This window comes from Arachis ipaensis, chromosome B6 (assembly GCF_059453495.1).
Source record: "Arachis ipaensis isolate K30076 ecotype BB chromosome B6, ASM5945349v1, whole genome shotgun sequence".
Taxonomy (NCBI): Eukaryota; Viridiplantae; Streptophyta; class Magnoliopsida; order Fabales; family Fabaceae; genus Arachis; species Arachis ipaensis.
Window position 1 is genome coordinate 140330469 of NC_142441.1, and position 25693 is coordinate 140356161.

General features: G+C 36.7%; 2 protein-coding genes and 1 pseudogene across 3 annotated transcripts; 2 read left to right on the forward strand and 1 right to left on the reverse strand.

The window, feature by feature from the left end:
• Positions 1–10299: 10299 nt before the first annotated feature.
• Positions 10300–12010, reverse strand: LOC107605299 (hydroquinone glucosyltransferase pseudogene; annotated as a pseudogene). The gene has a single exon (XR_015885983.1). The product of XR_015885983.1 is annotated as a hydroquinone glucosyltransferase pseudogene (transcript).
• A 3466-nt stretch (positions 12011–15476) lies between these two features.
• LOC148562961 (uncharacterized) lies at positions 15477–16720 on the forward strand. The gene is made up of 2 exons (XM_088491092.1): positions 15477–16100; positions 16358–16720. Exons 1-2 carry the CDS (start codon positions 15477–15479, stop codon positions 16718–16720), a joined length of 987 nt encoding a protein of 328 aa, XP_088347218.1.
• A 156-nt stretch (positions 16721–16876) lies between these two features.
• Positions 16877–17647, forward strand: LOC148562962 (uncharacterized). The gene has a single exon (XM_088491093.1). The coding sequence runs from the start codon at positions 16877–16879 to the stop codon at positions 17645–17647; it is 771 nt and encodes a 256-aa protein (XP_088347219.1).
• Positions 17648–25693: the final 8046 nt, after the last annotated feature.

A 25693-nucleotide genomic window follows, 5' to 3' on the forward strand; every position in this document is an offset into this window, starting at 1 on the left:
TGTTACTAGTAGTCAATAAATTACTATATATAAAATAAAATTCGAACTCTTAATATTTACTTACAAAAAATTATTAAGATGAAAAATTAAAAACTCAATTTTAAAAAAATATCAATGTATTAATTAAAATAAAATAAAATCAAATTATAAATTTATAAAAACCAAACAGAACTTCTAACTTTAATTAATAGAAAAAAAATTAGTCTGACTACTTAACTAACACAAGTTCATTTATCTTCGTATTATTTGAGAATGCACATAATATAATGTCTTCTCTAACATTAGGATGGCGTAGTAGCATGATAATATTCTCTCCATCAATGTGTTGCTTCATGTGCTTTCCTTGATGCGTATGCAATGACTATGAGTCTCTTTAATTATTAATTTATCTAATTAATTCATTGCCGGCCGGTCTCTGCACAAACTCGTTTAATTTGTTTATGCGAAAATATGATGATTGACTTAATTAATTAAATACTTCCATCTAACTAATGATGTGACCATTCATAAGTTTAATGCTTTATTTAATCCCTTTAGTTATTTTCTGTTAGTATATGCATCTATCTACTTATAAGAAGACTAAGACAATGGACAAATGACGTTTGTAATTATTGGAGTATTATTTTTCGAAAGGCAACTCAAAACATTATAAAATATGAACACAGTTTGATTCCTGCATATATTCCTACACATATGCAAATTGTCGTGATGGATGCCTCTTCCTGATGAAACATATTATATCAATCACATGAAATTATGAACTATTCGTTACTAATTTCAAAAGATACATGTGGCAAAGCATATTCTAAACGGACAAGTATGTACTTTCAAGAATTATAAATAGATAGATAGCTTGGTATCTGTCTGACTATCTATTTATCTTAAGATAAATATATAATAATAAGTTACTTAGGGTTAATATTTTTGTCACTTTTAATTTATGTATTTTAAAGATTTACTTTAAATTATATTTATATTTGTGTGTATTATTGTATTTTAGTTATTGTGGTTAAATCACGATTGAACTAATTTGTTAAGTTTGATTTCGGGTTGAAAAAGTATAGGTAGACAATGAAAATACTAAACAATGTGAACAATGGATATATTGGATGTTCATTTTACTAGGTGTGCGGATGATTATTCTAATATTAAGATTTAGGTGGATTATTTGGAAGTAGGGGTGTGCATGGCCCAGGTGAAACCGGGTTTGATGTGACTCAGACCCGACCCGAAATATATACCGGGCTTATTTATTAGACCCGAACCCGGCCATAGACCCGATGAAACCTATACACTTTCGAGCCACGATTATATCGGGTAAAAACTGGGTGAAAATCGGGCCGTTAACATTACATTACCTTGATACCTTCTTATAAGCTAACATGTGAAAATATCCAAATTTCCAAGACTCCAATCATTATTTGACATGGTAAAATTCACTTAGAAAAATATAACAAGAACCAACTCTTCTCTAAAATTAAAGCATAACCATAATCAATACTAATATTGTCTAATAATACCAAATATTTAAATCAATATAAATAACACAATATTATGTATTAGTCTAAAATCTTATGCATTTTAAAAATAAAACATTAACTTATAGTCTTATAATAACTAATAACACAAAATATTAAGGTTTACAATACTTAAATTCCACATAAGAATAGCCATCATCCATCACTAATAACACAAAATATTAATTGTGTATGATGACCGGGCCACTGGGCCGACTTTCGGTCACCCGAGCCATGGCCCGAACTCGACCTGAAATAATGACCGGGTCTATTTTTGAGACCCTTACCCGGCCCTAAATCCGGTGAAATCACACCAAAATAGCCCCTAAAGTGTTCGGGGCCGGGCCGGGTCGGGCCATGCACACCCCTATTTGAAAGTGTAGTGTGTTTTGATTTGATTGGTGGTTGTTCATATTGTTCAAAAAAGTTATTGATTACCTAGCATAACCCTTTCGGGTTTTATATAAATGATGACAAACGTTCTTTAGATTAAAAGCTCAAATTTGTTTAATGTGTGTGCTAAGTGACACTTCTCAGCCCAAGTTCATGTTACTTTAGCAACTTCAAATGTCATAACTCCAAAACTTCAGCCCAATGCTTTTAATAAACACCGTTCAGGATATACAAGTCAAGAAAGATGGTTCCTAAATATTCATGGTTTGAACAAAAGAAAAAAACAATAAAGGGACATTTGACACTATAATGGAACATATGTGGTTCTAGAAAAGCAACAAAAATATAAAGACAATACCACTACATAAAGGATATCAGTAAAGCAATATTCACAAAGTTGAATAGAGCAATACAAAAATGCAGAGCTATGGATAGAAATTGGAATGGCTCAAATATGAAAATGTTATGCATGTTAAGGAAGACAGCAGATCTAAGGACAAAAGGGTTGGTGGAGCAGCTCTTCAAGCAAGCAGAGTTAGTGGAGCAGAATGGAAAAAGTATTGCATGCCGATGGAGACAACTTCAACGGGCAGAATCAAGAAAGGAATTGAAAGAGGCAGTGTTGAGATTGGAAGAGCAAGCTACATCTATAAAGCTAGCCTCACTTCAACATTAAAAGACAAGGAAAAGAGAGAGATACAATAGTATCATCTCAAAACACTTGAACTAAATTCATTTTACTTCAATTTGTGCTTCATTTCAGATTTTCTTTGTTATGGCTATCTAATGTCATCTTTTTGTATTTGAGAAAAAGGCTTATGAATGTGAGTTGAAATAGTAATAAGAGAAGAGGCAAGAGAGATGTATGAAAAAGCCAAAAAAAATATTTCTGTGTATTTGATTTTGTTGAACTAGGATTAGTTTTCTTTGCCATGTTGGGATAACACTTGGTATTTCTGAATCTGGTTAGGTTTTTCTTCCAAGTTGGGATAGTACTTTGATAGCTAGGCTTTGGGGTAGAAAACTTAGTGGAAGATACTAGATGAATTAGATTGTAATTCATTAGTATTGGTGTTTGTAATCTGTTTGATTATAGTGAAAATTGAAGGATTACCATGTGTTCATAACACGCAGCGGAAGAAAAGAAAGTAATACTTAAAGATCTATTTTGTGCTTAAACTTTATTCCAATAATATATAGATCAGATCTAAATACCTTTAGACGCTTTAGTAAAAACTTTATTCTTCGATTGTACGAAGACTCTATGCGTATCCACACCGAGACTAACCTTTGCTGTCAACTCCTTAACCAATATAATGGATATCTGATCTAAATTGAGAAAACTCTTGCAACTCTTTGCACACCATAAAATTCTTCTCCAAGAATCAGGCTCACATACGTTTATGTGTGTAGAGGTAAATGAATAAAACCCTTGTGTTTTATTCTCATCTGTAATTTCTTTACTCTTGACATACATATATATAGTATGAGATTTGTTACTGATTTTAAATTTGAATCTCAATTTAAATTTAAATCATATCTTGTTATTTTAAATCTGAATCTTTCAAATTTATGAATTATACATAACTCAATTTAAAACAGAATTAGTTAAGATCTCATTCAAATTTAGAAATAGAATAATTAATTATTCTCAAATCTCATTTAATATTCTCAATGATCATACTATTATTATATTCTTAGTGATAGCAAAGAATATAATAATATTCCATTTGAATTAATATAATTATTTATTTGATCAAATCAAAATAATAATTAAATAATTCTACATCAAAGATTAGAACACTCGTTAGTGTGTGACCCCATAGGTTCAATACTAAGCGGGTAGTAAATTAGTCATACTAAATTTACTAATCAAGGTTGGCGTCTAGCAACACTCCTCAACGACCCGATAGTATGAAGTAATATATTTTTACTAAGAACCTCAGAAGAACAAAGTATAATTCCTTCCATCTTTCCAGCTCTTGGTTAACCCTTACAGTATGGTTTAATTGTCAAACTCTAACTTGTTACCGTTATTATAATGAACTGTGAATGACCTAAGAAACTCATTTCTTCATTCATTCAATTCCCTTTGCCAAGGTTTTATTCATCTCAGTCATTATAATCATAGAGCTCAAACTCTTTACCGAGAGTTGACGGATTCCTTATTGGCTAATCATTAATTCTACAAGTATTTAAATTATACCCAATATCCATTCATCTAACACCTTAGAGTATTAGGTGTCTGGAATTAAAGTATAATAAATACATTGTTAATTACTATGACAGTCGCATGTCAAAGGAAACTCTATTACTATGTTCATCTTGAGAATATTCTATTGACAAATATACGGTAATTATAACCATTAGGAATTCTCAAAGTGAGTCAGTTCAATGGTTATATCTCTATATGCACCATTTATATATATAATTTAATAAATGAGATCTATTAATCTTCATCCAATGAAGACCATTATATATATATTGATCTTTCCGGATTATTAATGTCCTTTTTAAAAATCCTATGATCAAGAAAAATTTAGATTAAATTATAAAAGATTTATCTCTCAATATTATGATCACTATCACAATGATAAATCTCTAAATTTAATCAAGGACCTTATTATATTAACATTTTAATATAATAACAATAACAAATTGTTTGACACATGATTGATTGGATTGTGGTCATACTCCTTATTCCCAACAATCTCCTACTTACACGAGAGCCAATCATGATAAATTGGATCTTGGGCATACTATTATCTCAATAAAAATTCCACCATGGGTGTGGTGGAAACTGGATGTAGGTTTCATGACACTAGAAAATCGAACCAGGATACATGCTGGGCTCATTTTCTTCTTCCCTTCTCTGTTTCTATCTAGTTTTAGAGACAAAATGAAAAAAATCTCCTACATAATTAGCTTCTGCGAAAACAGAGCATAAGAACTTCATTTCTGAGTTAACTTGATTTAACTCCCTCTTCTCAAGTTTTAGTAGTTCCATCAATTGGTATCAAGAGCAAAGTCTCAAGAAGTCAAACTTCACAACTTGGAGTAAAGATCCATGACCAATAATATGAGTGCTAACATCATGACATGCACACTCACCGATAGGCAGTCCAACAATAGACCTCCTTACTTCAACGGCAGCAACTACTCATACTGGAAAGAGAGAAGCAAGGGGTACATCACTCAATGTTTGGTCAAGCAAGAAGCAAGCGACAGTAGCATTGTCCACTGCCGAAGCTGAGTATATTGCAGCCTCTTCATGTTGCTCTCAATTATTGTGGTTAAAAATACAATTGGCTGATTACAAACTGATTCATCTAATATTCCTCTATTTTGTGACAATATGAGTGCCATAAATATTTCAAAAAAATCTGTTTTACACTCAAAAACAAAGCACATTGAAGTTAGATTTCATTCCATAAGAGAACATGTGCAAAATAGAAATTTAGATATTCAGTTTGTTAAATCAGAAGATCAACTAGATGATATTTTCTCTAAACCACTGATTGAAGAGAGGTTCTGCAAGTTACGAACTGCATTAGACATCATTGATTCATCTAATATTTCTCGATTTTTTTGATAATCTGGTTTAGCATTTTGTCTCGCAGGTCGAGATGAGATTATTCTGGGCAGATGATGAGTGGGCTTCATTTATTAAATTGTCACTACTTGAAATCGTTGGAGGCTTATCAGATTTGGTAGGTCTAGGATGTTTGCTTGTCTACTCTCAGATGGACCACTTGTGTCCAAGTGTTGGACCTACTTTGGATTGGAATTTAAAATAATTATTTTTTATTTTAACTTGGACTTAATTTTTAAATTGTTTTCAACAATTAACTTTTTTATCTTCTGAAAACTTGGTTTAATTGGGTAAAGCTGTGAAATTTAATTATTTTCAAAAAATTTTCAAACACTTTTAAGGTGAGACCTTTACACTTCTCTAGGTCTATATTAGTGCTCCTTTTGATGCACCGTTTCACACATAAGTCTTTAAATGTGTCTTACTTTGAAGTCTTAGAGACAATCTGTGTCAACATTTCTCTCCTTGAAAGTACCACTCCTAATCATAAGTCTATTGGTTCAGTCCATGTCCAGTTGCACAGGATTGTGAATCACATCATTCTGCCTCAAAGTGGCTCTTTTCAACGAGTCTCATTCTGTGACACACTGGTTATGTTTGCTCTTCTTTTCAAAATTTTCATTTCATTTGCTTGTTTATTGTTGAGGCACATGCATGCATGTGTTAGTTCGAAAAATACTTTACCTTATGCCATGCTCTTCATAAAAAATTTTCAATATTATAATGTTGATTTTGGGGTTGAGATTTCTAGAGAAGTTAATTTTTACATTAAAAGGGGTGGTGCAGTAAAAAGAACAACGACCAAGCGTAGAAGCACTGATGAGGACACCGAAACTCCATCTCAAGGTCATGATCCATTGATTCCTAAGTCCAAATCAACCAAAATTCAAATCATGACCGGTATCATGAAGGATGTACTCCAAGAATTTGTAAATCTGATAGATCTTCTCATCAACTTTGGGGCTGAAAGGAAGAGAGCGGAAGGCATGGAGAAAATTGTGTCCAAGAAGACTAAAGGCCGCATTTGCATTCTCAGAAACTATGTTGAGAAAATTGAAGCTGGGTGTACCATCACTGACAATGAGGATGAGGATGAAGGTTTCGATGACTCCAATTCTAATGCCTAGTTTATCTCATCTCTGATCTAAACAATTTCAAAAAATCTCTATTTTTGTTTTGAGACTTTTTGGTTTTATTTTGTTTATCTATGACTGTAGTCTGTAGACACTTTTACACTTTGCATTGACTGCTACTTCAGACTGACTGTGTTAAGTTGCTAACGAATTTTTTGTAGGGTCTTTCATCTCCTTTCTTGATGACAAAAGGAGAAAAAAAGAAAAAAAAAAGTTAGACTTAGGTTAGGATATTGATGAAGTCTAATGACTTAATGATATATATTGTCTTATGTGTTACTTTGTTTGCTTAATTTTATTTGCCATGTATTACTGTTGCTGTGTTATATTGCTGTGGAATTGGTTTTTGATTGCTTTGAGTTATCTCCATTTCAAGAGTAAGCCTTGATTAAGGGGGACAAATTCTGACATTAAGGAGGAGCACTACACATTTTGGATTATCATAAAAAAAATATTTTCAACTCATTTAAATTAACATTTTAAATTCAATTATCATTTTTTATCATGTTTGTCCTCAAGAGAGAGATTGTTGAGTTAAGTTTGATTTTAGGTTTTATATAAATGATGACAAACATTTTTTGAGATAAAAGCCCAAGTTTGTTTAATATGTGTGCTATGTGATGCAGGCCCATTTGATCACTTCTCAACCCAAGCTCATGTTGCTTCAGCAACTTCAAATGTCACAACTCCTAAACATCAGCCCAATGCTCCTAATAAGCATCATTCAGGATATACAAGTCAAGAAAGAGGGTTCCTAAACATTCATGGTTTGAACAAAAGAAGAAAAAGGTAAAGAGACATTTGGCACTATTATGGGACAGTTGTAACTCTAGGAAAGCAACAAAAATACAAGGACAATACTACTCCACAAAGGACATCAGTAAAACAATATTCACAAAGTTGGGTAGAGAAAAATAAAAATGCAAAGCTATGAACAGCAGTTAGAATGACTCAAATATGAAAATGCTATGCATGTCAAGGAAAATAGCAAATCCAAGGACAGCAGAGTTGGTAGAGCAGCTCCTTAAGCAAACAGAGTTAGTGGAGCGGAATGAAAAAAATATTGCATGCCGACGAAGACAGCTTCAACGGACAGAATCAAGAAAGGAATTGAAAGAGGCAGTGTATAAATTGGAAGAACAAGCTACATCTATAAAGCTGGCCTCACTTTAACATTGGAAGATAAGGAAAAGAGAGAGATATATTAGGTTGTAGTTCATTAGTATTGGTGTTTGTAATCTGTTTGATTATAGTGAAAATTTCACCATGGTTGTGGTGGAGACTAGATGTAAGTTTCAGCCACTATGAAACCGAACTAGGATACATGCTGGGCTCATTCTCTTCTTCCCTTCTCTGTTTCTATCTAGTTTTAGAGACAAAACGAAAAAAATCTCTTGCATAATTAGCTTTCGCGAAAATAGAGAATAAGAACTTCATTTCTGAGTTAACTTGATTTAACCCCCTTCTCAAATTCTAGCAGTTCCATCAAAATTAAATTTTTAAACTAATAAACTAATAATTAGAACAGTTCAATGACCAATTTAATTTTAAAAACTTTGGTCATTACAACTAAAAAAGGACAAAGAAATAGAAAAGATGAACTCAATTCTCTTCTAAACTTTAAATACCTTTATTGAATATATATTAATTTGAGTATCGATATATCTTTTATAAATATCTATACTATCTTATTGAAAAAGGCTGAAGTGTTGCTCTGCGACAAAAAAAAAAAAAAAGACGAGTTATATATGAGTCAATCTCAGATGTATTATAATAAATTTCTCACTTTATCACATTATTAATTTTAGAGTATTTTTAATGGAGAGTTTTTAGAGTATCACTTTTAATATTTTCAAAAATAAATTAATTTAAAATTAAAATCTGTATTAAAATTTATTAATGAAATGAAACCGATATCACTTTTGAGATACAATATCACCTTGATAGAGAATTAATAAAATTATATCACTTGTATAATTATATTGATAAAATAATTAAAAATGATATAAAATTTTAATTGAATTAAGAGTAAACATTAAAAAGATAAATTTTATTTTTAATTTTAAATTACTATTTATAATAAATAGATTCACAACTATTTATATGTTATCTTATAAAATTTAAAATAAAATTAAAATTAAAATTAGGATTGGAGATGGCTCTTATTTTCTAGAAGGCGGACGCTCCCATAAAGTGGGTCTAAAACACTTTTTGTAAAGATGCTATAAGTGTTACAATATGATTGGATATATTGATTAAACCGGTTTAACAACTTAAATTTTAAGAAATAAAAAAAAATCGATTTATTTTAATAGAACCTGCAAAGTGTAAACCATTTTTTATGAACCACACTGAGTCACTCCCCCACTGCAATGAAAACCCATACCTAACCCTAAGACGGCCACCTTCTTCCCTCTTCTTCTTGGTTGAACGCCGGCGTCGCTATCACCAGTCTTATTGGTGTCGGCATCACTGCTTCGTTCTCACTTCTCCTCATGCGTTGTTGCTGCTACTCCTTTCTTCTCCTGCGCCATCAACGAAATCTCTCCAAGGTGCCTCTCCGCCGTCTGTGCTTGCATCCTCTCTTTCGTCCGCTTCTCTTGTTCTGATAAATCCGTTTCTCTACTTTGTATACTCCTTTTCTCATGTTTTCCTTTTTTTCAATCAATCACATTAAATTATTTTTTTTTTTTGCTACAATAGTCACCAATATCTTATCTTTTATCGTTTAATTTAGTAAAGTGAATGCCTCTGTCTTTCATATTGTAAAAAATTTTGATTTTGTGAGAGAATGTTTATGTAAATAAAAATTTTGATTCTGAGATTACCGTCCTGCACTTTAATTTTATGAGTAATCTAAAACTTGTGAGTAACCTTATTTATTTTTAAATAGGTTGTTTATGTCGAAATGTCTGGATGCTTTGACCTTTTTTATTCTTAATTTGCTTGGTCTCTTGATTGTTGTAATGGGGTGTTTAGTTTTTATTTTACTTGTAGTTGGATTTAATTTGATATGGTATGTGGAGTTGTTGGAGTTGATGGTTTGTTTGGAGTTTTTCTCAACTTATATTTATTATTGTTCTTATACAATGCAGCTGTCAGCTCCACCTCTCATCCTTTTTTATTTGATTTGTCTACCACTTTACCATGAATTTGTATTTTTCTTTAGTTTGCACAGTAGAGTTAAGGTTTCTTTGGTTAGTTTTTTTTGTTATCATCACTAAACATTGAATTTGTTGCTATTTGCTGAAAACGATGGCGCTGAGAAGGGAGAGCAACGCGGGTGCACTCTGGCATTGGCAAAGAGAACAACGCACAGAGAGGGGAGAAGAACGGTGTTGAGAGAATGAGCAGTGAACACGACGCGGAGAGAAAGACTGAAAACGATGCCGGTTGCTGGGCTGGACGGCGACGACGGAGACTATTGAAGAGTAGAGGTGGTGATTTTGTTACAAGAGAAGGAGAGGAAATGATGGTGGCGGATGGCAATGAGAGAAGAGGGAGAGAGAATATGAGAATTTTCAAAATAAATTTATAATGAGAGCATTATAGTAATTTTTTATTTAAAAAAAATAATTCACTTGTTCTAATATCATTAATTGGTTCAAATAAAAAAATCATTAAAATAAACCGAATTTAATTAATGCCACATGTCAAGTATTAATTGGTGGAAATTTTATGTCTTTAAAAAAAGACGTTTCTTATATCTTTATAGTAGTGGCTTCCTTTCTAGAATTATTCTTCAAATTACTAATAGATAATAACTCCAAATTCTTATGCTGCCAGCAGAAAACAAAATACCGAGCAACTCTACGATTGTCCTTCTAATAGTTTTCTTTCACGAAGTTATTAACCCATCAAATGTCTGATGACCTCTTTTAAGGTTCTCCAACCGAGTTCCGAATTGGAAAAGATCCCTTGTAGATGACCCATCTTCCTTCAATGCATCTGCCGCAGCATCTTTGAGCTCACGAATTCTTTGTCGAATCCCATTTGTTTCTTCACCAACCATTAAACCCTTTACCACCATAGCAATCTCATCTCTTTCTACAATGCCATCGCTATTAAACTTGGGCCTCAGACCCACTTTGAGGCCTTCAGTTAACAAAACAGCATTCATTCTTTGCTCGGCAAACAATGGCCAAGTTATCATTGGCACTCCCATCACAATGCTCTCGAGTGTAGAATTCCAACCACAGTGTGTAAGGAATCCACCAGTTGAACTGTGACTAAGGATCTGTGTCTGTGGGGCCCAATTAACAAGAACCAACCCTTGTCCTTTGGTTCTCTCCAGAAAGCCACGTGGCAAGAAACTCAAAGGGTCAACGTTTTCAGCACCGAGATAAGCCGCATTAGCCGAATCACTCGGCGCTCTCAAAACCCATAAAAACTTTTGACCGCTTAGCTCCAAACCCAAAGCCATCTCATTGACCTGTTCTTGACACAGAGTGCCTCCGCTTCCAAACGAAACATACAAAACAGAATTGGGCCTTTGGTTATCAAGCCACCGCACACACTCAGGCCCATTTGGGTCACTATTGGGCCCAGTTTGTATTATTGGCCCAACAAGATAAACAGGAGTGTTCTTCTTTCCGTGTTCTTCTTCTATGGCTATGGCGGTTACTCGCTCGATCTCTGAGAAGCTGTTAACCAAGAAACCATCAGCAAGAGACAACAACCTCTTGGACAATCTAAGAATGAGATCGTAAGAGATGCTGGATCTATCACGAAAATGCTCAGGGAGATCGTGACCGTAGATCGGGATGCAACCTGGAATACGAATGAGTTCTTTGTGATCTCTGTATTCACACGAAACTTGGTTGTGCAAAGTTTTCAGATGCAAGAACAATGAAAGCGTCATGGCGGAAGGAGGGAAGTAAATGTAAGCTGAGAGGTTGAGGCTGATATCTTTTGCTACTTGGAGAGCTTCGCTTGCGAAAGTATCTGCCACCAAAGCAACAAAGGGAGTGGTTGAATGCAGTTGGTGCAGCGTGGCACGGAAAGAAGGCATGGATTGGGACACTGCGAGTTGGATTTGAACGGCGGGGGGAACATCTTGGGGTAAGTCTTGCTTGTTGATTGGAGGGAGGAAAATGTGGTCAACGGTGGTGGAAGAAGGAAGAGATTGGAGGAGGGAGATGGTGGCGGGAGGAGGTGAATCAATGGTGGGGAAGATGCAGGTAACATGGATGTTGTGATGGAGATGAACGAGTCTCTTGCAAAACTCGAGAATGGAAGCTTGATGGCTAAACGCTGGAATTGAGATTGCTGCTATATGAGTTATTTTTGCCATGGATATGATCTGTTTTATTTAATTGCTTAGTTTAGGTTTTGGGGAAGTTCATGTATACATACATATATATGAGTGCGACTTCAGGTGGTCATTACATAGTGGCAGGCCAAAGTTGACTTCATTACTATTTAACAAGACAGGTCAAATTGTACAGCCATATATCATGTTATTCAAATTAGGGGTGTGCATGGCCCGGTCCGGTCCGAAGACCTGGCCCGGTCTCGAACACTTTAGGGGCTAACTTGGTATGATTTCATCGGGTTTAGGGCCGGGTATAGGTCTCAAAAATAGACCCGGTCATAATTTCGGGCCGGGTCCGTGCCATAGTTCAGGTCACCCGAAATTGGCCCGGTCATCATACATAATTAATATTTTGTGTTATTAGTGATGGATGATGGCTATTATTATGTGAAATTTAAGTGTTGTAAACCTTAATATTTTGTGTTATTAGTCATTATATATAAGACTATAAGTTAATATTTTATGTTTAAAATGCATAAGACTTTAGACTAATGCATAATCTTGTTTTATTTGTATTGATTTAAATATTTGGTGTTATTAGGCAATATTAGTATTGATTATGGTTATGCTTTAATTTTAAAGAAGAGTTGGTTCTTAGTATATTTTTCTAAGTAAATTTTACCATGTCAAATAATGATTGGAGTCTTGGAAATTTGGATATTTTTACATGCTAACTTACAAGAAGGTATCAAGGTAATATAATGTTAACAGCCCGGTTTTCACCCGGTATAATCGTGGCCCGAAAGTGTATAGGTTTCATCGGGTCTAGGGTCGGGTTCGGGTCTAAAAAATAGGCCCGTTATATATTTCGGGTCGGGTCTGGGTCACACCAAACCCGGTTTCACCCGGCCCATGCACACCCCTAATTCAAATGAGGTAGTTCATTTTCATCTCCACTTTCTTCGCCCACATGGCTAAAATCGACAAGATGTCGATCACAAATTAAGAAATTCAACTTGCCTCGACAAAATCAGTATTTGTGTAGTAGAAAAAATTACCAAAAGTACCCATAAGAGTTTTTGAACATTGACAAAAGTACATATAAATTAAGGAAATTAACGCTATACTCATGAAAGATGGGTTCAGTATAACAAAAGTATCCAAATCATAATTTTTTGTTGATTTTTTAATAAAATTTTTAAACTACCCTACACTCAACCTCAACTCACTTTTTCAACCTTTCATAACTCAATTTGCACCAACTTTTGCCATAGAGTCCAAAACTACTCCTATAACAAACCAGACCAAAATCAATGGTAGTGGTGGTGGTAGAAGATCGGACCTCAACCGATTCACTCATAAGTTTATAATCCATACACAAACCAAATTAATCAAACACAAAAAAATACTCAAAACATAAAAATTTTCAAATCCATTCATGCAATTTCAATTCACTTTAGCAAAACTAGAAATAGAAAAAGCCATCAACCATAAAAAATTAACAAATCCATTCATCAAATTTGAAATTTATTTCAGCAAAAATCAGAAGTAGAAGTAGCCATCAACTGGATCTTCTGTAAATCAATCTCAGCCTTCATAAAAAATAGAAGCAGATTTAAAAAAAAAAATAGAACAGTATCATTTTAGTAGTAACTAAATCAATTTCTGAAAAGAAGAAAAATAAAATAAAAATATTTTAAAAAAATACATTTTTCTTCACCGGCCGACTGTAACATCGTCAATGGCAGAACCTCCATCCACAGTGCCGCCTGATAAACCCCATTTATAGGGTTTATCTTGTGTTTAATTTAGGAGATTTTACAACCTTTTACCCACATTTATTCAATAAAATAGCATGGTTTCCTGATTATCTTCTAATTTGTGCTTAAGTGTGAAAACATGCTTTCTAGGCCTTTAATTAGCTAAATTTAATTCACCTTTGATTCCACTAGATGCCTTGATTTGTTTCTTAAGTGATTTTAGGTTGAAAATGCTAGGAATGGATCAAAGGAATGGAGAGGAAAGCATGCAAAGTGGAGAAATCATGGAAAAGCAATGATTTGGGATAAGATCAACGACGCGCATGCGTAGCAGATGCGACCGCGTGAAATGGTGACGTCGCATGGCGACGCGTACGCGAACATGACGCGTACGCGTGGATGGAAAATTGTCAATCGACGCGCACGCGCACTGTACGCGTACGCGCCGATGTCCGCACGTGACTCACTTAAAGGCAAAACGCTGGGGGCGAATTTTAGGCTTCCCAGGCCCAAATCCAACTCACTTTTGATGCTATTTAACCCAAGGAATGAAGAGGAATCAACACACTTTAGACACTAGGTAGTTTTATATTAGTTTTGGAGGGAAAGTTAGTTTTAGAGAGAGAAGCTATCACTTCTCTTTAGAATTAGGATTAGGTTTAGATCTAAATTTACTTCTTCTTCTTCTCTCAATTATCCTCTTTCATCCTTGATTGTTCTCTTGTACTTGTAGCATTCTACTTCTCTTGTAATTCCTTTGTATTGTTAGTTGTATCTTATGAACTTTCTTTTGTAGGTCTACATTTCTTCTTCAATGCAATTGGTAAGTTCTTTGTTGTTTCATAATTGTTTTGCATTTCTATTGTTAATCTCTTACTTTTGTAGTTGTAGATTCCTTTAATTCTTGCAATTAATAATGTTTGCCTTTATTGCCTTCCATGTGTTTGTTAAAATGCTCCTTTTAGTTATGAGTTAGATTTTTGTTCCTCTTGGCTTAGGAAGGTAACTTAGGAACTCTTGAGTTACTAATGTCCAAGTAATTGACGATTAGGAGCCATTAACTCTAGATCTCACTAATTGATTTGGTGGAGAACTAGGAGTTATGGACTTGGATTGATATAGCTCACTTGACTTTCCTCTACTATTAGTTAGGGGATGACTTAGTGGGATTGATCCTTGCCAATTCTCATGTTGTGGTTAGGGATAAGGATAGAGATCCTTGACCCCCAAACCTTGCCAAGACCCTCATAGTTATTAGTTTACTTCATTGCCATTTACATTTCATGTCCCTTATCAAAACCCCAAAAATAACTTGATATGGTCGTCATTAATACGAGTTATAACTCGGCCTCATAACCGTTATCAATATATACTATAACTCATTATTATCCCTTACTGCTCGGACTTTATGAGCCACAGCTCAGTGACATCAATACTCCTATCATAACCGACATCCCAAACGGCACAATAAAGTCGGTTACAATATCAATCATCGCAGAAACCGACGATTTATTGCCGAGAATGCAACGGATGAAGAATTCATCATATAAAGCAAGGTAAAGTGTTCTTTTCATATGGATTCAAACAAGATAATATACTGACTTAAGCTTCAGAGTGCCTTTGCAAGTACACTCCTCCTCCTCTTCATTGCTCATACTTTCACACCACGACACGACAGAAAAGCTCGGATCCAAGAGTTGGACGTTCAACCTTTGAGGACATTGCTCGGTTGACACCTCTATTTCGCAAGCAAGATCAATTGGCGCCCACCGTGGGGCCGAAGATATAGAATTCTTTCTTTTGGTCCCATTGTTTTCTCTCGTACCTATGGCTGGCGTACCACCTCCTTCACTATCCGAACTTATGCGGATGGTAGCCGAGCTACAACAAGCCAATCAAATAATGGCTGCTCAAATAGCTGAACTGAATCATGTTCGGATAGAACATAACGGCGCTCACCACCAGCAGCCAGAGGATAATGAACATCATTCCCAACCCTCTCACGTCTCGGAGACTGTCCAAGCTAACGAAGTTCAGCCCGAAGATGAAAAGGAAGAGTCCGATGAACTTGTAGGACCCTTCACAGAAGAAGTGATGAACTTTGAATTGCCAGAGAGATTCACCCTGCCACTAACTTTCACACCTTATGATAGGCTCGGAGACCCGAAGAAATTCCTCAAAAAGTTCCGATCCATAATGATCGTCAACGGTGCATCAGATACTGTTTTATGCCGTTGTTTTCCAAATTATTTAGACGGTCCTGCACTTGATTGGTTGTGTGCTTTGCCTGCAGGTTCTGTTTCGCAATTTCAGCAACTGGCCAAGCTGTTTGAAGAACACTTCGCCGGATCCGCAATATACCTGCATGACTTTGACTATCTGAATACTATCAAACATGGGCAGAACGAAAGTCTGAAGGACTACATGACTCGCTTCACAAAGTCGCCATCGGTATACCCGACCTCCATCCTGAAGTCCATTTGCACGCAATCAAAAGCGGCCTCTGACCTGGAAAGTTCCAAGAAACAATTGCGGTAGCCAAGCCCAAAACCCTTGCCGAGTTCCGGGAGAAAGCCAAAGGACAAATCGATATCGAGGAGCTCAGACAAGTTCGGAAGTCTGACAAAATAAGCTACAGAGACGACGATAAAACTTCAAATAGTAAGAAAAGTTTTAAACTAACCCCTCGTTTTGACTCTTATACGCAGTTTAACGCTAAGCGGGAGGATATCATCAAAGAGATTCTAAACTCAAAACTCATCAAGCCACCAAGAAAGGTCGGCACCTACCAAGACACTAAGAACGTAGACAAATCTAAGTATTGTGCCTTCCATCAGAAGCACGGCCACACCACTGATGACTGTGTAATAGCAAAGGACCACTTAGAACGCTTAGCTCGGCAAGGTCATCTGGATAAGTACATCGGAAGTCACATCCAAAAACGTTCCACACCTTCCAGGAACGAGGAATTATCAGAACAACAGCACAGAGGAAAAGAAAAGGCAACTGCGAATAGTTATGAAAAGCCCCGAGGAGTCATTAATTATATTTCAGGAGGATACGCAAGTTGAGGCTCCTCAAACTCGGCAAGAAAAAGGTCATTTCGAGCAATATGCTCATTAGAAGGACCACTGAACGAAACAGAAACTCCAACACAACTACCGCAGCTCACATTTACACAAGCAGACTACAACTCTAATATATAGAACTTGGATGACCCCGTAGTTATGACTCTTCAGTTGGGAGACCTACTGGTCAAGAAAGTACTGCTAGATCCTGGAAGCAGTGCCGACGTTCTATTCTACTCGACATTTCAAAAAATGAAGCTCAGTAACAACATTCTCCAGTCAACAGGGGGAGATCTGGTCGGATTCTCAGGCGAACGAGTCCTAATAATAGGGTCAGTGTGGTTACAAACCACACTGGGTGAGCATCCTCTTTCAAAAACTTGTGATATTCAGTATTTAGTAGTAGACTGCTTCAGTCCATATAATATTATCCTTGGCCGCCCTTTCTTAAACAAGTTTGGCGCCATTGTATCTACAGTTCACCTGTGTGTTAAGTTCCCCTTGCAGGACGATCATGTTGTCACAATCCATGGAGATCATAAGGAAGCTCGGCAATGTTACAACATTGGCATGAAGTTCCAAAATTATTTGAAACAGCAAGTTAACAATGTCGACCTCACAAACAATAGCTCGACATTAGCCGACCTAGATCCGAGAACCGACTTCCGAGAAAGACCAACTTCGTCCGACGACTTACAAAAAGTATATTTCAACAATGACCCTAACAAATTCACTTTTGTAGGTAAATCAATGAGCAAAGAGGAGCTAAACGCCATCACCACCTTCCTACATGAGCAAGCCTACTTATTTGCATGGAAGCCTTCAGATATGCCCAGCATAGACCCACATATCATCAGCCATAAACTAGTTATAAACCCATCTGCGAGACCTGTACAGCAAAAGAAAAGAAAACTCGGCGAAGAAAAATGAAAGCATCGTTGGAAGAAACACAAAAACTGATAACCGCCAACTTCATCAAAGAGATCAGATTTACCATCTTGTTAGCCAATGTGGTTATGGTAAGGAAACAAAACGGTAAGTGGCACATGTGCGTCGACTTTACAGACTTAAACAAAGCATGCCCAAAGGACTCGTATCCTTTACCATCCATAGACTCTTTGGTAGATAACGCTTCCGGTTACGCTACCTTAAGTTTCATGGATGCCTATTTAGGGTACAACCAAATACTTATGCATCCCTCTGATCAATGTAAAACAACTTTTATTGCTGACTTTGGAAACTACTGTTATAAGGTTATGCCTTTTGGACTAAAGAATACAGGAGCAACTTACCAACGTCTTATGGATAAAGTTTTCACCAAACAAATTGGCAGGAACATCGAAGTTTATGTTGATGATATGGTCGCCAAAACAAAGGTCGGCGATAACCATATTCACGACTTAATAGAAATATTCAGCCAGATACGCCACTACAACATGCGCCTGAATCCGGAAAAATGTGCTTTTGGAGTACAAGGTGGTAAGTTCTTGGGATTTTTATTAACGAACAGGGGCATTGAGGCAAACCCGGACAAATGCCGAGCAGTTGTGGATATGACAAGCCCAAAGACTATAAAAGAAGCGCAATGCCTCACAGGAAGGCTTGCTGCATTATCAAGATTTGTACCTTGTTTAGCTTCAAAGTCTAACCCTTTTTTCCAAACAATTAAAAAGAAAAACAAATTCCAGTGGACCGACGATTGTGAAAGAGCTTTTAACACATTAAAAACAACTCTCTCACAACCACCAATTCTACAAAAACTCCTTCAAGGGGAAGATTTATTTCTGTACTTATCAGTTACTGATTGGGCAATAAGCTCTGCTCTTGTCACAGAAAGAAGTAAAATTCAGCACCCAGTTTACTTCGTCAGCAAAACACTCCACCATGCCGAGCTTAATTATCCGAGAATAGAGAAGCTAGCCTTAGCATTAGTCTTCTCAGCACGAAGACTCCGACCTTATTTTCAAAGTCATGTCATCAATGTCAGAACAGATCACCCACTACGACAAGTGCTACACAAGCCCGACATTGCAGGGAGACTTATAAAGTGGTCAATCAAACTATCCGAGTTCGACATCAAATATCAGTCTAGAGGGGCAATTAAATCACAATTTTTAGCCGACTTTATTGCAGAGCTTACAATACCATCAGAGGATGACCACACAAAACAATGGACTTTGTACATAGATGGCTCATCCAACAAAGAAGGATGTGGCGCTGGGATACGACTGGAAGCCGATGATGGTTACGTCCTCGAGCATTCCTTACACCTATCTTTTAAAGCCAGCAATAATCAATCCGAGTATGAAGTTCTAGTCGCAGGACTCCGGCTTTGCCTGGATCTCCAAATATACACAATCAAGGTATACTGTGACTCTCTGTTGGTTGTTCAACAGGTAAACGACCTGTTTCAAGTAAGAGATCCTCTTCTATCTAAATATTTACTATTAGTCAAAGATTTACTTTCACAATTTAAAAAGTTTGAAATAGAACACATACCAAGATATCAAAACCAAATAGCCGATATTTTATCAAAGCTCGGAAGTACTCAGTCCGAGATCTCTACATTACATCAATTTACTATAAAATGCCCAAGTGTTGACCTGACAGAAGTGCTAAGTGTTACTCAGGAAAGTGATTGGCGGACAGATTTCATAAATTATCTACAAACATCACACATTCCAGAAAACATTGAGAATGTTAAAAAGTTCCGAAGACAAGCCACCTTCTTCACATTACTAAACGGAGCCTTATATAGACGAGGATATACTCGCCCTTTACTCAAATGCCTCAGCAGATCTGAAGCCGAAATAGCACTGTCGGAAGCACATGAGGGGATCTGCGGAACACACACAGGAGCTCGGAGCCTAACATCCAAAGTCCTCCGTGCCGGCTTCTTTTGGCCATCACTAAAACAAGACAGTGAAAACAAAGTTAGGACCTGTACAAATTGCCAGAAGCACACACCAACCATCCACATTCCAGCAGAGGATATGCATCATAGCGATGTCACATGGCCTTTCAACCAATGGGGATTAGACATTCTCGGCCCGTTCCCTACGGCGCCGAGCCAAGTAAAATTTCTAATAGTTGCAATTGACTACTTCTCAAAATGGGTCGAAGCCCAACCTTTAGCTAAAATAACGTCACACCAAATGATATCTTTTGTTTGGAAGAACATAATTTGCCATTTTGGCATTCCTCATCATATCATAACTGACAATGGTTGCCAGTTTGTCAATCAGAAATTTTAATCTTTTTTGCAGCACCTCAAAATCAAACAACATTTCGCCTCTGTTGAACATCCTCAGACAAACGGGTTAGCAGAGGCAGCAAATAAAGTAATCTTGCACGCACTCAAGAAGAAGCTTGACGACGTAAAAGGGCTATAGGCCGACCTCATACCAGAAGTCCTATGGGGATACAATACAACACCACAATCATCAACAAAAGAGACGCCATTCCGACTTGTCTATGGCTCTGAAGCAATGATACCACTAGAGATCTCCCAAAGCTCAGTTAGGACACAACTCGGCAACCATAATGAAGCCCAGCGAGCCGAGTTAGATGTCATTGAAGAAATCCGAGATATAGCCACATTGAGACAACGCGCCGCCCAGCAAACATTATCTTGGTGCTACAATAAATCGGTTAGAAGTCGAACATTCGACAAAGGAGACTTGGTCATTCGAAAGACAGAAGTCGCCCGACGTCCACCATCACACGGTAAGCTAGCCGCAAATTGGGAGTGCCCGTATCGAGTTACACAGGTCCTCGGCAACAGAGCATATAAACTAGAAACACTAAACGGTACAATCCTACCCAACACTTGGAATGTATCTTCCTTAAAGAAATTCTATAGTTAAAACTCAGGGACAGGCTTGTACTCTTTTTCCTACTACCAAGATTTTATCCCTAAAGGGTTTTCCTTGGAGAGGTTTTAACGAGGCTAGCCTACCTGAACATTTGTATCCAAACAATTACCAACATTACTATATGAATAGAATCTATTTCATTCTTTTTATATAACAACTTTCTCACTATATCATTCCAATGTTTGCTTTTACAATAAATATCATAGATACAGATTCATCTATGGTTTCAAAAAGACGAGTATCCTCGCCTATTTTCAATCCGAGCATTATCGGCAAACCCTATAAAGGAATATTTCTAACAGAAAATTTCCATCAATTACGCTAAGGCCCATCAAACGCTTAAAATCCAATTTGGCCCCAAATAAACAACAAGTCAAACAACTCTATTCGTAAGCTACAAAATAGCGAATACTTGTTTAGCAAATATCAATAAGTCTTCACCAAATAGCCCATCAAAATACAAACAAACATAAACAGTACTAAAGATAAATTACAACAAGATCTTAAACATTCTCTGCCTCATCCTTGGCAACGCCATCATCATCAACCATTTTGTCATCTCGAACGATCTTCCCAGGATCCATCTCAAAAAGATCGGCATCAGGCACAAGGAACTTCGCCTGTAAAGACACCCTCTCAAAACCCTCAACAAACGAATCTAAGATCTCATCACTCGTTGTCTTCTCTATTTCTTTAAGCTTAGCAGTTACCTCAATAAGTCGAGCTTCCATGCTCGCCAAGTTAGCTTCTTTCTTTTTCAAATCCTCAACATCATTGGCATAGTTCTCCTTGGTCTCCTTCAATTGTTTTTCAGTTTCAGCCAGCTTATTCTGGGGCTCGGAAACATCACCTTTAGACTTATTCAACTCTTCTTTCAACAACAAAACCTCATTCTTCTCCACCAGCACCTTTTTATGCTTCAGCTCCTGACTACGACCTAAACTAGCTAACCTCAAACCAACCACCTACAAACCACAATGAATAACAAGAAAATATATAACAAAATTCCCAACAAACACAACAACCATAACACAATTAAAAGACCTTACCTGCATATACTGACTAACAGCCATTTCGCCAACCTCATTCGCCAATGATACATCAGCTTCAGACTGACAATGCTCATCCGCAACAGCCATATAGGGATACTCCTTCCCCCATACAGATAAACCTTCACTATGTTCGGCCATTTCATGTAACTTTTTCTGATTCACAACAAAAGCTTGAATCTCCTCTAAAGAAACCCTTTGTTCCTTCTCGCTAGTATCCTCGGACACATCGACCACATTCGATTTCCTCTTCTTTGCAATCACCTTCCTCCGGCCCTGCTGAGGTTGGCTAACTTCTCCAACTCCACCCCCTTTTCGCGATTGGACGACGACACCTCTTTCTCCAAGTTCTTACTTTTAAAACAGGACCGAAGTGAAGCAGCCGACACCCCAGGATACTTACCACCTGCAGATTCAAAAAACAAAATAGCAACTCAGTAAGGCTCAAATACACAAGTAAATCAATAACACATATACACAACTCACCCATATAATCTACCACAGCAGCCCTATTTTCCTCCCACTTTAACAGTTCAAACATCGAGATCAAATTTTTTCGATCAATTTGTTCCACCAAAAACACAATCAAGCAAACATTCCTCGAAGATATAATCTCCGGTCCGAGTATATTTTGGGGTTCCGAGCACCAAAATAACGGAAACTTCTCGGCCAGATTTTCATCTATGAAAAAAGGAAAATCTTTTTCCAAACCTCTAACTTTGAAATACATCTCCTTAAAATATTTAAAAGAGGATTTATACAACCTGAAAATGCCAAAACCTGGGGTGCTATTGAAGTTTATCCAACCACCCTTCCACACCCCCTTGGCTTGAAATAACGAAAAGAACAAGTCAACAGATGGCACCTCTTCCAGAAATTCCATCAGAATTTCAAAAGAACAAAGGAACGCCCACCCATTTGGATGAAGCTGTGATGGAGCACAGTTTAACTGCTTCAAAACCTGACATTCGAAGTCTGTAAATGGCAACCTCACTCTCAGCTCTTCAAGGACACAGCTGTACATGTAGAAAAACTCAAATCCCCTCCCCCGGTGGTAGACCCTATCATCAACACTACATGGCAACAACTCAATTTGAACTCCAGAGCCAGCCCTTACTACCTTAGTTACATCCACCTCTTTCACAGCAGCTTCATCACAAAACAACGACACCCGAGACTTCACATCCTTCCCAACCCAGTCATAGGACCAGTCTATCTTATCCTTTTTCTCCTTTTCAAACCCCATCAAACAACAAAAACCAGCATGCAACCAGAAAACATAAAAGAGAAGAATGAAGAAAAAAATCAAAAGAAGAGAGACAAAACCATACCTCTCTTACTCATTCTTCACAAAGAAGTAGAAAATCAAACGCCAAAAATACCCAGGTAAAACTCCAAGCAGCAGAATTAATAATCCCAAAAGCAAAAAATGTTCCAAGTGATAAACTGCCTCAGTCACATCAAACGACGAAAGCCACATTGGAAACCAACAACACTTTAATGCAACCACTATTTCTCTCTCCTCTGGACACGACTCCCCACGTCAACAAAAATAAACCTCTTTTAATGAAGTACATTGAACTGGAGGCTCACTCAGTAAACCACTCAACCGAGTTATAACTCATCACAAAGCTCAACCTGTTTCATTAAAAAACTCTCCTCAGGCTAAGCTTGGAGGCTGTGATATGGTCGTCATTAATACGAGTTATAACTCGTCCTCATAACCGTTATCAATATATGCTATAACTCATTATTATCCGTTACTGCTCGGACTTTATGAGCCACAGCTCGGTGACATCAATACTCCTATCATAACCGACATCCCAAATGGCACAATAAAGTCGGTTACAATATCAATCATCGCAGAAACTGACAATTTATTGCCGAGAATGCAACGGATGAAGAATTCATCATATAAAGCAAGGTAAAGTGTTCTTTTCATATGGATTCAAACAAGATAATATACTGACTTAAGCTTCGGAGTGCCTTTGCAGGTACACTCCTCCTCCTCTTCATTGCTCATACTTTCACACCACGACACGAAAGAAAAGCTCGGATCCAAGAGTTGGACGTTCAGCCTTTGAGGACATTGCTCGGTTGACACCTCTATTTCGCAAGCAAGATCATAACTCATAACCAATAACAAGACACTTCATTGTAATTCCTAGGGAGAACGACCCGAGGTTCAATACTTCGGTTTATAAATTTAGGGGTTTGTACTTTTGACAAACAATCTTTTGTATGAAAGGATTATTGATTGGTTTAGAAACTATACTTTACAACGAGATCTCAATTGTGAAATTCTAAACCGTCACAAAGTCCGTTCATCACCGCCTCCCTTTCTTCTCTGATTTTTCTTTACCGAACCCACTCTTTGCATGCAAGAGTACCACGACCCCTCTCTCTTCTCAGGTGTGCGACGACGATGTTTTCCTCGGTTGGGTCAGACACGCCACGACGACGTTCTCCTTGGTTGCAACAGGCGCGCCACGGCAGCATTTTCCTCAGATTGGGTCACAGGTGTGCGATAAAGGTGTTGTAGTCACCTTAATAGTGAGAGGGAGAAGCAGTGAGAGGGGAAGAGATTGGCGGTAATGGAGTAGGTGGGTGGCGGACGGCAATGAGAAGGTAGGAGGAGAGTTTTCTGTGACTCTGTGAGGGTTTTTGAGGGATAAGTGAGGAGAGAGGAAGAAGAGAAGAGAGGGAGTGACGGTAGAATGGGGTTAGGGTGGGGTAGTTTAGGAATTTTATTAAAAAATTTGGATTTGGATACTTTTGTCATACGGAACCCATCTTTCATGGGTACAACGTTAATTTCCTTAGTTTATGGGTACTTTTGTTAGCGTTCGTAAATTTCATGGGTACTTTTGGTAGTTTTTCCTAGTGTAGTATATATATGAAAATATAAAATATATATTAAAAGTTTAAATGATATATATGTAAAAAATATATAATAATAAATTTTAATGTATAAATATATTTTTTTAAAGATTTAGCTTAAGTAAAGAATCACTATTTTACGCTTAGTAGAGTGGGTGAACTGTATTAAAATGGTACAATTTTATAATGAAAAAATATAGGTAAATAATTTTTAACAATTAATTTTAAATAATTTTAATTAATAATTATTTATTTAAATTTTAAAAAAATAAATAATAAATAATCAGCATTAGTTACCATTTTAAATTATAAGAATTATCATATCAACCATAAAAAGAAAAAATAATGATTCTAATGTGTGAAAGGATATCTGTTTTTTTTTTTTTTTTTGAAAGATATTTAGGCTAACACTATTTGATGTGTGGGTGATAGTGTAAAAAATAATTTTTGGAAAGATAATTGAATTCCAAAATTTAAAAGCTTAAATTAATAAACTCATCAGGTAAGTAGGATTTTAGAAATAGGATTGTTTTTCACAGATTTTTTAACTGTTTCAGATGGTTAGGACATGGCTAAACTCCAAGAATGACTTCCTGAAAGAGATGACCTAGAAAATTATAGCTCTATCCCCTCTTTCCCCATAAAAGCAAAGTGATCAGATTGCTTGGGCCCCCACTTTAGATGGGCTTTTTTCACTGAAAACTGCCTACTAATATCTCCAAGCAGATTCAGGAATGTAAAGCAGAAGTTTCAACCTCATTTGGCACTGGAGGGGTCCTGAACATATTAGGTCATTCATGTGGCTCCTAGTTCACGATGCAATTCTCACAAATGTGAAAAGAAAGAGAAGACACTTGGCAAATTGTTCAGCTTGCCCTCGGTGCAACCATAGTGATGAGACATCAATTCATGTGCTCCGAGATTGTCCCTTTGCTAAAGCAATTTGGTGTATCCTGCAGCCTCAATGCCCTGCTAATGACTTCTACTCCCTTGAAAGAGTTGAATGGATCATTAGAAACTTGTCTCTCCGTAACGTCTGGTCGTGCACCTTTGGTGTGGCGGTCTCATCCCTTTGGTTCTTCTGCAATAAGCTGGTTTTTGAAGGATCTACCTCCAACCCCATGCTTATGGTAGAATCTATAAAAGTTAGGAGTTCGGTCATTAATAAAGTG

Bases quoted from the DNA above. Each gene is read 5' to 3' on its own strand.
- LOC148562962 (XM_088491093.1), top strand. From the start codon at position 16,877: ATGACTCTTCAGTTGGGAGACCTACTGGTCAAGAAAGTACTGCTAGAT.
- LOC148562961 (XM_088491092.1), top strand. From the start codon at position 15,477: ATGGCTGGCGTACCACCTCCTTCACTATCCGAACTTATGCGGATGGTA. The intron at 16,101-16,357 runs GTATACCCGACC...TCTTATACGCAG, and splicing joins GCTTCACAAAGTCGCCATCG to TTTAACGCTAAGCGGGAGGA.